This window comes from Rhinopithecus bieti, unplaced genomic scaffold (genome assembly GCF_001698545.2).
Source record: "Rhinopithecus bieti isolate Rb0 unplaced genomic scaffold, ASM169854v2 scaffold_50517, whole genome shotgun sequence".
NCBI classification, from domain to species: Eukaryota; Metazoa; Chordata; class Mammalia; order Primates; family Cercopithecidae; genus Rhinopithecus; species Rhinopithecus bieti.
Window position 1 is genome coordinate 735662 of NW_016819943.1, and position 15373 is coordinate 751034.

At 53.7% G+C, this 15373-nt stretch overlaps 1 protein-coding gene across 9 annotated transcripts in view; it reads left to right on the plus strand.

Moving 5' to 3' along the window:
• DGKD (diacylglycerol kinase delta) overlaps positions 1–14940 on the plus strand; it is a 114911-nt gene extending 99971 nt beyond the window's left edge. For 7 of the 9 annotated variants that reach the window (XM_017859372.1, XM_017859369.1, XM_017859374.1 and 4 more), the window contains 8 exons: positions 1218–1352; positions 1653–1804; positions 3826–3937; positions 4028–4120; positions 6758–6877; positions 9994–10111; positions 11277–11407; positions 12226–14940. In XM_017859372.1, coding sequence (XP_017714861.1) covers positions 1218–1352; positions 1653–1804; positions 3826–3937; positions 4028–4120; positions 6758–6877; positions 9994–10111; positions 11277–11407; positions 12226–12315 — 951 coding nt within the window. In that variant the 3' untranslated portion in view covers positions 12316–14940. The remainder of the gene's footprint in view (positions 1–1217; positions 1353–1652; positions 1805–3825; positions 3938–4027; positions 4121–6757; positions 6878–9993; positions 10112–11276; positions 11408–12225) is intronic. The other 2 variants (XR_001882830.1, XM_017859371.1) reach the window with 2 other exon arrangements.
• Positions 14941–15373: the final 433 nt, after the last annotated feature.

The window sequence follows — 15373 nt, forward strand, 5'->3', positions numbered from 1 at the left end:
CAGAGCGCTTTTCTTGTGCTATGCTTGACAGTTAAATTCTCAAGATAACTCTTTTTTTTTTTTTTTTTTTTTTTGGAGACAGAGAGTCTCGCTCTGTTGCCCTGGCTGGAGTGCAGTGGTGCAATCTCGGCTCACTGCAATCTCCATCTCCCTGGTTCAAGTGATTCTCCTGCCTCAGCCTCCCGAGTAGGAGTAGCTGGGACTATAGGCACCCACCACCATTCCCAGCTAATTTTTGTATTTTTAGTAGAAGCAGGGTTTCACCATGTTGGCCAGGCTGGTCTTGAACTCCTGACCTCAAATGATCCACCCATCTCGGCCTCCCAAAGTGTTGGGATTACAGGCGTGAGCCACTGCACCCGGCCAAGATAACTCTTTCAAAATGTGTATCCCGCTTGAGCCGCAGCCTTGCCTGTCCCTTCTGAGGTGGAATGAGATAGAGTAGACGCGGGGTGAACTCTGCCCGTGTCTGCGGCTTTCAAAGCTGCAGCTGGAGGTGGGGACGGAGCCCATGGCTCTGGTGTGGGGTGTGGGGGGATTTCCATCTGGGGCCGTCGATCACGGTTCTGAGGCCCAGTGGTTGAGGGCTGAGAGTGCCCCCATGGCTTATTTCTGACAGCAGTGATGGGCTGATGGGGCAGGACTCTGTGCCCAGGCACAGGCACTGGGGCGGAGGAGGGTGCTGATGACACCCACTGGCTGAACCCCAGCTTGCAACTGTCTGGTCTCTTCCAGCACTCTGTCTACCCTTAGCTGTAGGCTGCTTGAAGTTCACAATTTTCACTCTTTGGCAATGTTTCTTGTTGAAAAGGAGGAATAGGATGGTGATGGATGGCTCATCGTCATCCACGATGCCATCTGCTCTTTTCTGGGGGTGTTTTCACGTGCCAGGGGCCCAGTGGCTGCTGGGAGCTACGATACCCCTGCCCCTGGGTTCTGACACCTGTTGTCTCAGCACCAAGGTCTCAGGCACTGACTGCTCGGTGAGGGGACAGGGCAGGATGGGGCGGGACAGTGGGAGAAAACAGACTCTTGGCTCAGTGACGCAACAGCAGAAGGCTAGCTGCAGGCAGAGTGCCATCCCAGAGGCGGAGGTGGGGTGTCCTGCAAGGCAGGGACGCGTGTGTGGAGCAGGAAGGTCGTGGTGGTGCCAGCAGCACTTTAAAACCCCTGGGGGTTTTGGCTCAGCACGAGTAATGACTGTGATGTCTGCTCAGTGTCGCACAGTGAAGATCTCCATCCTTGGGGATGAGGGCGTGCCTGTGCAGGTGGACGGAGAGGCCTGGGTCCAGCCGCCAGGGTACATTCGGATTGTCCACAAGAACCGGGCACAGACACTGACCAGAGACAGGGTAAGAGCGGCCACCTGTGGTACCTGGGTGGGGTCCAGGGCTCACCTGCAGGCGCTTGTGTGCACTGTTAAGAGCTGGAGCTTTTTGTGTTTTGTTCTAGGATTTTTTTTTTTTTAAGACCCAACGATTAAACTAATAGGGCAGTAATTTCTAGGACCATCTCCTTCCCCAAATGTTTAAGAAAAAAAAATCCCATTTGTCCCTTTCCTAGTTGTGATCTCATTGGTGTCCCCATAGTGTCTGTGGCGGTTAGACGCATGCTTCAGGGCAGCAGGTGTAATCGGGCTCTCGGGTCCATAGGCATTTGAGAGCACCCTGAAGTCCTGGGAAGACAAGCAGAAGTGCGAACTGCCCCGCCCTCCATCCTGTTCCCTGCACCCGGAGATGCTGTCCGAGGAGGAGGCCACCCAGATGGACCAGTTTGGGCAGGCGGCGGGGGTCCTCATTCACAGGTGGGCTCCTGCCCCTCTGCGTTGCCCATGAGCCTCCCCCGGGGTCCCCAGGACTGCGCTCCTCCAGTGCCCCTGGGGCGTAGAGCTGCTGCTCCTGACTTTTGCGGGGTCTGCATTATTACCCATGAGGGCCGAGCCCGTTTCCGTGTGCCCTCAGCTCTGGCTCATTTCCCCAGTGGTCTTTCAGAACTCGCCTGGAGTTTACTTGGCTGGAATTTAAAACCCACTGTGATTTTCAGGGCCACTCATTTAAAACCTGCCCTGGCTCAGCCTGGCGCGGTGACTCACGCCTGTAATCCCAGCACTTTGGGAGGCCGAGGTGTGCGGATCACGAGGTCAGGAGATCGAGACCGTTCTGGCTAACATGGTGAAACCCTGTCTCTACTAAAAATACAAAAAAAATTTAGCCAGGCATGGTGGCGGGCGCCTGTAGTCCCAGCTACTTGGGAGGCTCAAGCAACAGAATTGGTTGAACCCGAGAGGCGGAGGTTGCAGTGAGCCGAGATCGTGCCACTGCACTCCAACTTGGGTGACAGAGCGAGACTCCGTCTCAAAACAAAACAAAAAAACCCTGCCCTGACTCCCGAGGGCAGCCCACTGCCAGCCTCCTTCACTTTGCCTCATTGTACCCTGAGAACAGGCTTGCTCTTTGTTTTCAAGTTTACTTTAAAAAAAAAAAAAAAAAAAAAAAAAAAAAAACTGTTAGGGGCATTTCCTCTCACCTGCCTTCTAGAAGTGCCCCTGGAGCCACTGTGTCTGTCTCTTGTGGCCAGTGGTCAGCATTGTCTGCTGTCCCTGCTCCTCGCCTGCCCTGTGCGGGTGCCGCTTGTGAGCCCCTCCAGCTGGCACCTGTGGTTCTTCACTGGTACAGGGCCTTCCTGCCTGCATTCTCCCCGTGGCCGCACGCTGGCTGGTGCCCTGCTGTCCCTTTCTTGTTTCCTCTGGGCTCCCTCTTCTCCTCCTGGCTGTGGATGGGTGCTCCCGTCGGTTCTGTGCCCGGCATGCTGTGTGCCCTTCCAGGCAGCCTGCCCAGCCCTGGCGTGCAGATGGATCATATGTGCCAGCCTCCGGCTCTTATCAAGCAGGTGGTCGCTGTCCCAGTCATCGCCGACGTTCCTCGCTCTGCACTTCCATACCAGCTGCAGTCCTTCCTGGCGCCGCATTCTCTGCCCCAGGAGTTGGTGCCACTGCGGCCCCTGTCCTCGTCTCTTTCCCACCCCACCTAGATCAGTGATGGGGCTGGAGGACTTCAGTTCAGCTAATTCCTTGCTATGCAGTAGGCTTCTGGTGGCCTCCCCTGGAAGGCCATTACCCTGTCCCCTCAAAGCCCATGGTGGCTTCTGTGGCCTGCCTGGAAGGTGCACCTGCACAGCACTGCAGGAAGCTACTGGCAGTGGTCTGTTTCCACAGGGTCAGGACAGGTTGGCCCTGCTGCATCTGCTTGCACTGCTCCTATAATTTCTGTCTCCCCATCTCACCTGCCTGAGCCACATCTCAGCCTCCCTGAGACCTGCTGTGACTTGTGCTTTCACCGTCTTCCCCATAAAGGCTGCTGCCTGGGGTCTGGCTCGGAGCCCATCACTACACCAGGATTGTCCTCTTCAGATGAGGGTCCTTTTGTCCCCAGGGACAGAGCGGCCAGTTAAGGTTCCAGCAAGGCTGTGGGCACCTGGGGGTCGTGCCTTATTATAGCAGTCTCTGCAGTGGGCCTGTGTGCACCGCCGCTTGTGCACTGGCCGTTTTATAGCTTGTAAGCCTCATTTTGTACATTTCTCTCCCTGCGAAATCTTGGATTTTGATATCAGATTACTCCTGTAAGCCCTCCCATTTGCTGTTGGTCGTTCTGTGCCCAAGCTTGTGACTGAACGGTGGCTGGGCTGAGCCACGATCCCTGTTGTCCTGCTGGGCCTGCCCTCCGCATCAGCCCTCCGGGTGGTGCCTGGGCCGTGTTCAGATGAGTATTGTGAAAGGCTGCCCTTCCATTTGGCCTGACATCTGCCCGTGCTTCTCTTCCTCTCTAGTATCCGAGAAATAGCTCAGTCTCACCGGGACATGGAGCAGGAACTGGCCCACGCCGTCAATGCCAGCTCCAAGTCGATGGACCGGGTGTATGGCAAGCCCAGAACCACAGAGGTAGCTATTCTGGCCTTTTCAGTCTTGGCTTCTCCTCAGCGTCTGCAGCCCTTGGCCCTCCCCAAGCATGTTTGCCTTGGTTTCTCCTAGGGGCTGAACTGCAGCTTTGTCCTGGAAATGGTGAATAACTTCAAAGCTCTGCGCAGTGAGACGGAGCTGCTGCTGTCCGGGAAGATGGCGCTGGTAAGCTGGTGCCCTGGGAACAGCAGGGCTTGGGCTGTGTGTGAAACGACTGCTATCATCAGGTTGCTGGGAATAGAGGACAGCACACTTTAGTCCAGAGTTCCCGGCCTTAAGGAAGGGGCCTCAGAGGTCATTTGGTCTGCCATGCGCCTGGTGCCCACCCCTGCTGGCAACCCTTCCGTCAAGTTGTCTCAAGCATGCAAGAAGCGCTTGTAGCAGGAACACCCTTGTCGTAGTGGACACAAGATGCTTTTCTGTCTTAGAAACCTGTACTGCAGAGTCCTGCTCCTGCCGAGAGCTGGTGACACTCTCAGGCACCTTCCACGCTCAGCCCTGCAAAACTGGCTGATATGTCAGCCCTGGGGCAGCCACGGGGCTGTTACTGAATCACAGGGGCTAGAACAGGGAGAGGCCTGAGAGACGAACTGGCCAGCCTTGTGGTTTTAAAGATGAAGAGGAGGAAGGGGCTTGCTAAATATTCGACAAATGGAGAACCACCCCAGGTGTGGTTTCCCAGCCCTCAACTCCTCACTCCACGAATCTCCTCATCCACAGAAATCATCATTCCACACATCTCCTCACTCCACACATCTCCCCACTCCACACACCTCCCCACTCCACACATCTCCCCACTCCACCCATCTCCTCTCTCCACACATCTCCTCACTCCACACATCTCCACACTCCACACATCTCCTCACTCCAAACATCTCACTCCACACACCTCCCCACTCCACACATCTCCCCACTCCACCCATCTCACTCCACGCATCTCCTCTCTCCACGCATCTCCCCCACTCCACGCGTCTCCCCACTCCATGCATCTCCCCACTCCACACATCACCTCACTCTACACATCACCTCACTCCACACATCTCCTCACTCCACACATCTCACTTGACACATCTCACTCCACACATCTCCTCACTCCACACATCACCTCACTCTACACATCACCTCACTCCACACATCTCCTCACTCCACACATCTCACTTGACACATCTCACTCCACACATCTCCTCACTCCACACATCACCTCACTCTACACATCACCTCACTCCACACATCTCCTCACTCCACACATCTCACTTGACACATCTCACTCCACACATCTCCTCACTCCACACATCACCTCACTCTACACATCACCTCACTCCACACATCTCCTCACTCCACACATCTCACTTGACACATCTCACTCCACACATCTCCTCACTCCACACATCACCTCACTCTACACATCACCTCACTCCACACATCTCCTCACTCCACACATCTCACTTGACACATCTCACTCCACACATCTCCTCACTCCACACATCACCTCACTCTACACATCACCTCACTCCACACATCTCCTCACTCCACACATCTCACTTGACACATCTCACTCCACACATCTCCTCACTCCACACATCACCTCACTCTACACATCACCTCACTCCACACATCTCCTCACTCCACACATCTCACTTGACACATCTCACTCCACACATCTCATCACTCCACATCTCCTCACATCTCCTCCACACATCTCCTCACTTCACACATCTCCCCACTCCACACATCTCCCCCCTCCACACATCTCCCCCCTCCACACGTCTCCCCACTCCACACGTCTCCCCACTCCACACGTCTCCCCGCTCCACACGTCTCCCCGCTCCACACCTCTCCCCGCTCCACACCTCTCCCCGCTCCACACGTCTCACTCCACACATCTCCTCACTCCATACATCTCCTCACTTCACACATCTCCCCATTCCACACATCTCCCCACTCCACACATCTCCTCACTCCACACATCTCACTCCACACATCTCCTCACTCCACACGTCTCCTCACTCCACACATCTCACTCCACACATCGCCTCCCTCCACACATTCATTCCACACATCTCCTCACTCCACACATCTCACTCCACACATATCCCCACTCCACACATCTCACTCCACACATCTCCTCACTCCACAGATCTCACTCCACACATCTCCCCCCTCCACACATCTCCCCCCTCCACACATCTCCCCCCTCCACGTCTCCCCACTCCGCACGTCTCCTCACCCCATATATCTCCTCACGTCGGCCTACTCCACACATCTGCCTACTCCACACATCTCCCCACTCCACGCATCTCATCACTCCATGCATGTCCTCACTCCACACCTCACTCCACGCATCTCCTCACTCCACAGAAATCCTCACTCTACGCCTCTCCTTGTCAGACGCTTCCTCTCATCCCACACATCCGGTGGTCACATGCATCTCCTCAGTGCACACCTCGTGCTGCCTCCAGCAAGGCACGACTGCTGACTTTGCCTCCTACAGCATTTCCACTGCTTGGCACAGGTGAATGACTCTGACCTCCTTGCTGACAGAGGGACACAAGCAGGTCATGTGTCAGCCCTGCTGTATATGAATTCATCATTGACCGATGGACAGTTTTATTCTCTCACCAGCACTATTTAGAAAGTGAGGTTCTGGGTTTGCTTCCTTTTTGGATGCTCTGGGACTTCATTTCTGGAAAGTGAGCTCCCTGATCAGAGCAGAGGCCTGGGGCGGGCCTCACCCCACTGGACCTCACGCTGATCAGCAGCGTACACTCTCCATCTCTCCCTCCTTCCCTCCGCCTGGAGCAGCAGCTGGATCCGCCACAGAAGGAGCAGCTGGGGAGTGCTCTTGCCGAAATGGACCGACAGCTCAGGAGGCTGGCAGACACCCCCTGGCTCTGCCAATCTGCAGAGCCCGGCGATGAAGAGGTATGTGGCTCATGGGGCCATGCCTGGGTCGCCCGGACATGGTGGCTCTTGCCTGCAGTGCCTGTGTTCCTTGTGGCCTGTGTGGCTCTGGGATCAAGATGGTGTCGCTCGGGCAGCCCCTGAGGGGCCTTCTCCAGACTTCGCTATTAAAATGCTCTTTAAGGCAGGGAGGGACAGCAGGTAGGAAGGAGTTCAGGGCTGGGATTAAGAGTGCCTCTTGAGGCCGGGCACGGTGGCTCACGCCTGTAATCCCAGCACTTCGGAAGGCCGAGGCAGGTGGATCACAAGGTCAGGAGTTCAAGACCAGCCTGGCCAAGCTAGTGAAACCCATCTCTACTAAAAATACAAAAAAATTAGCCGGGCGTGGTGGCGGGTGCCTGTAATCCCAGCTACTCCGGAGGCTGAGGCAGAGAACTGCTTAAACCTGGAGGGGCGGAGGTTGCAGTGAGCCGAGATCGCGCCACTGCACTCCAGCCTGGGCAACAGGGCGAGGCTCCATCTCAAAAAAAAAAAAAAAAAAAAAAAAGAGTGCCTCTGGAGGACCAGGGACCTGTTCTCTGAAACAGAACTGCAGGGCTTCCTGGACCGTGGGTAGAAAGAAGGCTGAGCCCAGCCCCACAGCCTCCGCCACGGGTGGAGATGCGCCATGGCATAAATGGCAGCTTTTTAGGATCCTGCTGTGGACAGGGCGCCCTTGGTGTGCGCCCCTCCCCGCTCACACTCCCTTCCTGTGTAAACAGAAAGACTCCAGCCTGTGGACAGGGCGCCCTTGGTGTGCGCCCCTCCCCGCTCACACTCTCTTCCTGTGTAAACAGAAAGACTCCAGCTCGTTGCAGGTCTGGCAGGGACCCGAGGACCCAGGGCATAGCGAACCCTAGGGTGGAGTCACATTGTTTTGCAGGGAGCGCTGGCTGAAGGAGCCCTGGAGAGGGTCGTGTCTGGACAGGGACAAACCCCAGCCTGTCTCTTGGCTTCCCCCCTTCAGAGATGGAACACAAAGGGGCCATGAGGAAAGCTCATCTTGGGCAATACAGTTGCAGAAGGCAAATAACTATAAGATGCCAAACCTGGGCACCCCTCCCCAGTGGGGTTTGTGAGGCCTGTGGGCAACAGTAAGGCGAGGGGACAGAAGTGGGCAGCTGCACAACAGCACCCTCTTTCCGGGACCGTGGGGCATTTTTTGACGCATGCAAGCCTTTCATGGGAAACTGACTCAGGCCCTCCAGCCGGTGGATGAAACTCTGCAGCTTCTCAGTGAGGGCACTTGGGTATAAAAGGACAGTGCAAGCTCCTCAAAATCCATTAAATAATTCATTGTAAAGGTGATAAAAAATTTTACCCAAAATTACAAAAATCATAATACATAACGATTCAACAGATGTAACAGTGACATAGCTCTATAATACCAGATTAAATTAAGGCCAGTAAGGTGGGCAGTGAGGTGAGAGGCTGTGAAGAGGACATGGACGGGGGAAGGAAAGCATGTTAAACTCCTCCTCTTACAGTGGAAGGACGTTACAAACAACATTCTTGACTTTCCTACTTGGAGAAATAAAGAGTCAATAATGTTTTTAGGGTCAAGAGTGGTGGCTCGCACCTGTAATCGCAGCACTTTGGAAGGCCAAGGTGGGAGGATCACATTAGCCTAGGAGTTCAAGACCAGGCTCGGCAACATAGTGAGATCCTGTCTCCATTTAAAAAAAAAAATTCTTTTTTTAACTTAAATGTAATTTCTAATAAAGCTGAAAAGATTTGTATCTTCCAAATTGCCACCAAAGACAAAAATAAAATACAATTTATATTGTAAAAGAAAATAAAGGACTAGCAAGGGTATCGCTAACAGCACGAAAATAACAGAAAAATGCCATGGCTTTCTCTTACAAGCAAATTCTCAGGTTGTGTTTAAAATGAAACCTAACCATATATTGCTCACAAGAGCCCTGTTTTTTTCTCATACTCCTAATAAAAATTTATGATACAGAAAGATTAAAAACACCATAAAAAATCTAAAGTAACAATATAAAAATAAAATTGCATATCTAAGACAGTTGCAACAGTCATGAAACTGTGCCAGATAATAAGCATCTAAATTAGCTACTCAAGAATATGTTTTTTATTTCCCTAACTTCATTTTACTATGCTCCAAGCAGTGATCTGTGTGTTACTAGTCCTTTGAAATGTATTGAGGTGAGACTTGTCTTATGGCCCAATAGGTGGTTTTTGTAAATGTACCTTGTATGCAGTTGTGTTTACATCATTAAGTTCTTACTGAAATTTTTTTTTTGTCTTCTTGATATATCAGTTAACTCTAATACCATAATTGTAGATATCTCAGTTTATCTTTGTGGTTATGTTTATTTTTGCTTCATGTATTTTGAGGCTATATTATTGGGTACCCATAGGTTTTATCATTATATAATGATCCTTTTATCTTTAGTAATTCTTTTTATCTTCAAGTCTACTTGCTTGCTATGTTTTTTTCATAGTTTTACTTTCAAGCTTTATTTGGAGTGCCTCTTACAAAGAGCGCATCGCAGAGTGAGGCAGTGTTACCTCCCTGTGTCCTTGGGGGTGCGCTGTGGAGAGGTCGCGGATGCTGATGGCTGTCAAGAGCAGAGGCTGAGCTCCTATGTGGCTCTGCTGCTCACCCTTCCTCCGCTTTTCTGCCTCAGGGAGTGGATCACAAGGAAAGAATGCAAAGTGCAGGAAGAGTTTTCGTTAGATGGATACTCGTAATACTAACAATCAGAGCCCAGCAATCCAACACTAGAAGATTGGCTAAAGAGGTTATTTTAATAATTTTCGTTTAGATACTGATATTTATGATATTTTCAAAAAGTTTTTAAATCTCATGAGAAATGCACATGTAAAGTGAAGACAGTAGACTATGATAAAAATAGACACTATGCTCACTTTGAAGCCACTTTAACAGTCACTAAGATCAACAGTAAATACAAGAACCAATAAGGGAGAGAAGCCCTTCGAGGAACAAGAGGTCTTTCCCAGCTCCCTCTCGTCTCAGCCCTGCCTGCCCTCCCAGCCTCTTTGGTGGAGATGGGCCTGAGGCCGTGACCAGTTGCAGCCTGATTCTCAGTATTTCTCACTCTCCCCAACAGAGTGTGATGCTGGATCTTGCCAAGCGCAGTCGCAGTGGTAAATTCCGCCTCGTGACCAAGTTTAAAAAGGAGAAAAACAACAAGAACAAAGAAGCTCACAGTAGCCTGGCAGCCCCGGGTACCTGCTTTTCTCCCGTGTGTGTTTCTGGCTGTCCATGCCTGCTGGCTCGGCCCCGTTCTCCTGGCCTCTGCTTTCTCCCTTGGCCTTGCGGCTCCTCCCTCTTGGTCCCTGTGCTGTAACCCCCGGTCCCGCGGCCACACTAGTCTGTTCGTAGCTACAGCCCTCCACTCCGCCTCCTTCCCCTCTGACCATTGTTAGACCCGGCCCTAACGTGCTCTCTGGCTTTCTGCCTGCCCTGACTTGGGAGATTCGAGGTGGGGAGGAAGACAGCAGTGGTGACAAGACAAACTTGGGAGACACAAAGCTCTGAACTCAGGCCGCGCTGGGGCATGCTCCGCCTGCTCCCTCCTGGGCTGCTGGTTCCTGATAAATCGATGCATTGGTCAAGGTTCCTGTGATGGGAACCCCAGGCCACCAGAGATTGTGGGTGATGAAATCAATCGAATATGATCCTAAAGGACATTGTTCCTTTGGGTCAGTAAATTGGAGCTAAACTCTCTGTCTGAAGGATCAGCCCTGAGTACCCAGGCCATATCCAGTGCTGTCAGGGGCTGGAGAGGCCTCCAAGCCTGGGTATTGGGACTGGTGTTTGCCGCCAGTCAGGGCAGCTCCTGTGGGTTTTTCTTCTTTGCATGTTTGTCCAGAAATTGGGTTTCTGTTAATGATGGTGGCCCCGGCTACGTGAAATTGGAATATCTGCTTGTCTCCCTTCATGCTATGGTCCAGAAGTGAAATTTAACCCTTCTAGAAGCTGGAGGAAAAGCTGGCTTTGGCCACAATCATGGGGACATTTCCCTCATATTTGGTGGTGGTAAATCCCTCCTGGGACACGGGGAAATGACCAGAGGCTGGCGGCCCACCTGGCAGGAACAGATGCCAGCTCTGCTGCAGCCGTCGCCCCCTGAATTGGTGGCTCTCTGCCTCTTTCTGCACTGCTGGTGGGTGGTGCTGTTGGCTGGGTGATGGGTGCCGGCTGCCAGAGATGGCTCAGGTGCTGGCTGCTGGGCTATCTCAGGTAGTGGCTGCTGGGCTGTCTTGGGTGCTGGCTGTTGGGGCATCTCCTGTCCTGGCACTGGGCTTTCGGGTGCTGGGTGCTGGCCGCTGCCTACCTCGCACTGGGCTCTGGGCACTCACTGCACTCGTGCTTTTCCATCTCCGACAGTTCACCTCTGGGGGACAGAGGAGGTTGCTGCCTGGCTGGAGCACCTCAGTCTCTGTGAGTATAAGGACATCTTCACGCGGCACGACATCCGGGGCTCTGAGCTCCTGCACCTGGAGCGGAGGGACCTCAAGGTACTTCCATAGGCGTGTCTCTGGAACCTGCACTTGGGCTTGCACGCAGTTCCCTTCTCTTCCATCCTCTCCCCTGACCTGGCCATGTCTCAAGCATCACGATTCTCCTCAGGCCTTTGTGTATACCTCAGGTGGGGGCGACTGTGGCCCTCACCCTAGGCAGTGATGGCTCCACCCACCACAGCCAGAGGAAGCCAGGAGCAGACATAATGGGGTCAGAGCCTTGGTTATCTTAGCCTAATCAGACAAGGACTGTCTTCGTGTTAACAACCCTGTGAGGGGACACAGCCCCCTGAAGCACAGTCACACGCGACTGTCCCCATGCTGCTCCTGGGCGGGTGCTGCCACTCGTCTGCAGGGAGCCTTGGGAAGTGGCGGTTGGGTGCCAGGCCTTGTCTATGCCAGACATCACGCCACATCTTGCAGCGCCATGCCCCTGCCCAAGTTGGCCTCAAGGGGCTACCCCTGGGTGTTGAGTCACTGGCCGAGTCCCGAGAGGGCAAACTGCCACCGTGGGTGTCCTGGACGGCGGCTCTCGTGAGGTCATTTGTCATCCACTTGCTTTCGGGCCTGTGTTTTGTCTTTGTCTTGGATTTGTCCTTGCTGATGGTAGTGACTAGAATGCAGGAGCGATGGGCCAGGCATCTGTATGGTTGTTGTTTTTAAGCCGTTTCCATCTTGTTTTACCGTTTTTGTCATTTTCACTCTCATTTGTGTTCACAAGCTGAGTGGAAAGGGCTACTGTGGCAGGCCTGCTGTGGAGCCCTCTGGCTCCGGCTGTCTCCCCGGCATCCATGGTGGTGTCTCCTCTGTTGCAGGACCTGGGCGTGACCAAGGTGGGCCACATGAAGAGGATCCTGTGTGGCATCAAGGAACTGAGCCGCAGCGCTCCCGCCGCCGAGGCCTAGCCTCCGCCCTCTCAGCCTGCGGCCTCCACATCCCCGCTGCCGAGGCCTAGCCTCCGCCCTCTCAGCCTGCGGCCTTCACATCCCCGCCGCCAAGGCCTAGCCTCCGCCCTCTCAGCCTGTGGTCTCTGCACCTCCTGCCACTGAGGCCCTGGGCGGACGCTGCAGCCCGCCCCCTTCTCATGGTGCTACTTCCTCTGTCAGCTACAGAAAGCCTCCGTGACACCGTCCACCAGAGCTCTGGGGTCTCGAACATAACAACACAGCTACCTTTGAAACAACACCTTCTCCAGCTCAGAGTCACCTGGAGCACATGTGTTGCGGCCACTCAGTTCTTGCCCGCCTGTGTTGTGGGCCAGGGAATCCAGCGGCATTTGGCCTCCTGGGCACCCCTTGCCTGGCCACGTGCTTGGATTGTCCCGGGGGCTCCTCTCCCTGTGTCCTTCTGTGGCCACACCGTGTGGCTCCACCTCCTGGCCCCCGTCCCGTTCTCGGAAACGTGGCTGCGGCCCAGCAGCCTGCAGGAGCCCTTGTTTGTTGGTGCAGCTTTTGTTGTTGCACAAAAATGATGCTCTTTCCTGGTTTGAAAGTAACATGGATGTTTCTAGTCCTGTTGATTGTAATTTGACGTGAAGAGAAAAGAAAAATTCCTCCTGCGTGAGCCAAGGCAGCGAGTGCTGTTTCCCAGGCGGGGAGCCCCTCACTGGGTGTCGCAGGGCCTGCGTTCCTCCCTCCTCCCTCCTCCCCCTCCCTCACCCCCTCCCCCTCCCCCTCACCTGCTGTGGCCTGGGGACGCCTGCCCTTCTGTCCCAAGTTCAGCTTGGGCTGTGAGTGAGACAGCTTGCCAGCTGCGACCCCGCAGACAGAGGACGTGTGTCCACATGAGTTCAGTGTTTCTGTGTGGGAAACGTTTCCTGGCTCTGGGAGACTTTCTGCCCATTCTGTGGTTCCCAGGGAGCATGGCCCTGGTGGGCAGGTGTGCTTTGACCTCTTCACGCCATCCGGTGGCCTGGAGGCCAGAGGCTCTCTTGAGTATCTCTGCCCCTGCTGTGGCTTCTTGTCTCCTGCTACCGGGCCTGGTGTCGCTGGAGGTGCTGGCAGGGACTCTGATTTGATGGTCCATACTGCTCCTGCCCTGCCTCTGTCCTGGCTCTGAACTAGCAGATGATGGTGCCAGAGGGCAGGGAGCTCACCTGGGCAGAGTGCTGTGCCCCGCAGGGGCAGTCTCCAGGTGGAGGATGCGCTTGGTCCTCCAGGGCACTGGCTTTGCCCTTTTTCCCCCTTGATAGTTGTGGCTTGCAGGGGCTCGTAAATATCTTGGGAAGAGGTTTCTGTAACCCCTGCCCTGGTGTGAGGAGGAAATGGCTCTGGCCTAGCTGCCTGGCCGTAGCTCCATGCCCCAAAGAGAAAGACAGTGTTGGGAGTGTCTGCCGGCACCGCCCCGGTCCTTTAGTCAGCGTCACTCCATCTGATGTGCAGAGGCTGGGCTGCACCTGTTGGGGAGGGCATAGACGGGGCTGGGTCTGCGGCAGCCCTCAGTCCTGAGCAGGTGGCAGTGAACAGCGCTGGCCCATCTCTCACAGCCCCTCTGTCCCCTCTGCAGTGCGCCTAGGTGGGCCCCTCCACGTGCCTTGGGGTGCTCCGCTTTCATGGTCCTTCTGGGCCAAGGCCCTTGGAGTGAGGAGGCTGAGCCAGGGCCTTGGGTTTCCCCGGTGCAGCCTCCTGTCCCTACATGCGGCGTGCCGGGATTTTTGGATGAAAGACTCTCCCATGCTCTGTTGCTGGACTTAGCTGCCTCACTGGAAGTGATGTGGGTGGAAGGTGGTTGTATGTCACCTTTTCCACCTGTGAGTGTTTTCCCCAGAACATTTTAGATGCGGGTCGGCAGAGGGAGAAATAAGCCAGCCATGGCAGTTGCTTGGTTTCCCAGGTGGAGCAGGCTAACACAGGACATGATGGGAACCTGTCCTGCGGTCCCTGCATGACCACTGGCCCTGCTGGCCTGGCACTGTGGGCATCCTGGGGCTCTTCGGGTCCCAGAAGAAGCCCCAGGCAAGCTGGAACTCGGGTGAGGAGGGGACATGAGGATAAACAGCTGACCATGGCTTCAAGGACATCAGGGCCATCCCAAGTCCTCAGTGTCCTACTCCTGGCAAGGAGTTGGGTTTGGATCAAAAGTGTTTAAAATTAATATGTTGTCAGTGATTATAACAACACTGTTTACATAAAAACCATTTTTTCTAGTTCTAACAGGTTAGAAGTGAGGAAGGAATGAAAACGAATGCTTAGGAAACTGCTCTTTGGTGCTGGGCTGGTGTCCCGCACTGGGGTGTCGCTGCTGTCCGGGGGGCTGCTCTGCTGCCCCGGCCCAGGTCCCCTTGTGTTGTTGCCAGACAGGCCTCACGGTCTGCTGTGCAGAGAGAGGCAGGAAGGATCCCTGAAGAGTCTTGGAGAAAAGGTTCTGTGCCCTCAGGTGGGGCTTACCCCCTCGTATTTATAATCTTAATTTATATAGTGACCACCGTGGAAACAAATGCCTCTTGTATTGTTATGTACATAGTCCATACCTGAGTGCTGTACATAAGTTGTTCTGTGTATAAATAAAACAAGCCTGTTTTTGATCTTCCATCGCCAGAGTCCTTGTCATCATTCCTTGTGCTTTGACATAAAGTGTTGGTTGCCAGAATCTTTCCAAACTGGATTCAGAATTGTATTTCACCTGCTCTGAAAATAGGTTGAGTTGTTGGTGGCTAAAAAGCAAAACAGAATGCTATTGGAATGCCGTTGTATTTTTTAGGGTGTGGGTTCTATGATCTGTTGGACTAAAAATTCAGCAAGGAGAGAGGGAGTACTGGGCAGTGCTGAGACTCTCGGGTGTGATCACACAGCCTTGGCCTGGGAGACTGAGCCATTTTAATGATTTTTTTTTTTTTTTAATTATACTGTAAGTTCTAGGGTACATGTGCATAACGTGCAGGTTTGTTACATATGTATACTTGTACCATGTTGGTGTGATGCACCCATCAACTCCTCAGCACCCATCAATTCGTCATTTATATCA